Genomic DNA, 2171 nt, shown 5'->3' with positions numbered 1-2171 from the left:
CCCGCACCCCTCCAAGGGGCCCTGGTGAAGACAGCCAGGTGTGGGGGCAGGAGACTCTGCCATAGAGCAGGTAAGTCACTTATACACTGCTGATCTGGTTCCATCCCAGGCACTCCATACCACCCTCAAACCGGAGTCAGCCCTGAGCACCTCCCAGTTTGGAAAAAAAAAAAGAAATAGCACTTTAGATCAATGTAACTACCAAACAGAACCAAAAATAGACAAATGTCCTGGACCAGAAGGCTTTTCTGAAGAATTTGACAAAATCTAAGATGATCCCAGGAGTATCCTCCTCAGACTCAAAGAGCTGGAAGAAATATTTCTACACACATTTTTAGGTTGACATTATACTGATACTAAAATAGTCAAAGATACTACATGCAAAAAAGAAAACTACAAAGTAATATCCTTGATGATCACAAATGTAAAAATTCTCAATAAGTTCTTGAAAATGCATTAGAAAGATCAAATATATGTGTCCAGAGTAATAGAACAGTGGTTACGTGTTTACCTTGCATGAAGCTGACCCAGGTCCAATACTATGTAATATCTAAAAGTACAACAAAACTTTTTGAAAATAAACAAGGTTCATATGCACATTTTTACATCACCTTAACATACAAAACTAAAGTCACTAATTTGTTTTTATAGTAACAAAGTTTCATTTATTTGAGACTCAAACTTCAATGAGTGAATTAATGTTATATTTACAATTTTTTCTGACATTTTATTACTCCAATGGTATATGAACAAAACTTTCCCATTAAAATGTTCCCTATAATCCACTTTTAATTTCTGAAATTTTCTGATAATTTATATCATGATTGCCCAGTATAATTTGACATTTTTTCCCAATGAAGAATATATAAATGTCTTCAACACAGATATGCTTTATTTCTCAAAAAGACCTTTTTTAGAGCTGACTTAACGGTTTTATTTCTCAGGCTGTAGATCATTGGATTGAATGTTGGTGGAACAACTGTATACATTATAGTGAGTAAAATATCTGACACAGTTGGAGAATCAGAACGAGACTTGAAGTACTCAAAGGCAGCTGTAGAAAGAAACAATAAGACAACAGCGAGGTGGGGAAGGCAAGTGGAAAAAGCCTTAGCTCTGCCCTCAGCAGATGGCATCCTCAGCACAGAAGAGAATATGTGCATGTAGGAAAATCCAATAAAGATAAAACAAAGAAATATCCCCAAAGTCAGGAAGATAGTGACACCAACCTCATAGATATAGTCATTGGAGCAGGACAGTTTCAGGAGCTGGGGAACATCACAGAAGAACTGGTGAATGATGCGGGGGCCACAGAAGTGGATGGAGAAAGTAGCTGCCGCATGCATGACTCCAGAGATGGCCCCACTGACCCAGACGCCGGTGACCCCACCGACACAGGTTCTGAAGTCCATGATGACATCATAGTGTAGGGGCAGACAGATGGCCACGTAGCGATCATAGGACATCAATGTGAGCATGGATGTCTCAGCAGCTGCACAGAGGATGAAAACAAAGCACTGGAAAACGCATTCCCAGAAGGAAATGTTTCCACTGTGTGTGAAAGAATTATAAATGAATCTCGGCACAGTCACAGAAATATAGCAGAGATCCAACAAGGAGAGATGCTTCAGGAAGAAATACATGGGGGACTGGAGACTGTCATCCAGGGAAGTGGTGGTGATGATGAGCATGTTGCCAGCTAAAGCCAACAAGTAGAGAACGAAGAACAGACAAGCATAGAAGATTTCTAGCTCAGGCTTGGCAGAAAATCCTATGAGGAGAAACCCACTTGTCGTGAAATTAGCCATAGTATTCGTTAAATTCTTACAGATATTGGTTGCAAATCACAGATCCTTCATGATTATAGTATTCTCCAAATTCTGTAGAACTGTAAAACAACAGTAAATTTAAAAACCTGTTAAATAAAAGCAAACTATTAATATTTTTCTTCATAAATATAAGAATGATAATTATGTTTTAATAATGATAATGTGAAAGTAACCCTTGTATTTAACTGTAATCACTGATTAATCCAAATCATATAATTAATCTGATATTATATTATTTCTTATTTGAAAATGGATAAAGAAGTTTTAAAATATGTTCTAAAAAATAATTTGTACAATTAAGTGTTGCTTACATCTACTTTTTATCATTTATAATCATTTTTA

The 2171-nt window shown here is 36.7% G+C and overlaps 1 protein-coding gene across 1 annotated transcript; it reads right to left on the bottom strand.

Moving 5' to 3' along the window:
* Positions 1-875: 875 nt before the first annotated feature.
* LOC101544662 (olfactory receptor 14J1-like) lies at positions 876-1808 on the bottom strand. The gene has a single exon (XM_004622150.2). The coding sequence runs from the start codon at positions 1806-1808 to the stop codon at positions 876-878; it is 933 nt and encodes a 310-aa protein (XP_004622207.2).
* Positions 1809-2171: the final 363 nt, after the last annotated feature.

The sequence above is a fragment of the Sorex araneus genome, chromosome 2 (genome assembly GCF_027595985.1).
Source record: "Sorex araneus isolate mSorAra2 chromosome 2, mSorAra2.pri, whole genome shotgun sequence".
Taxonomy (NCBI): Eukaryota; Metazoa; Chordata; class Mammalia; order Eulipotyphla; family Soricidae; genus Sorex; species Sorex araneus.
The sequence above is the reverse complement of the archived record's forward strand: the minus strand, read 5'-3'. Positions and strand labels throughout refer to the sequence as shown.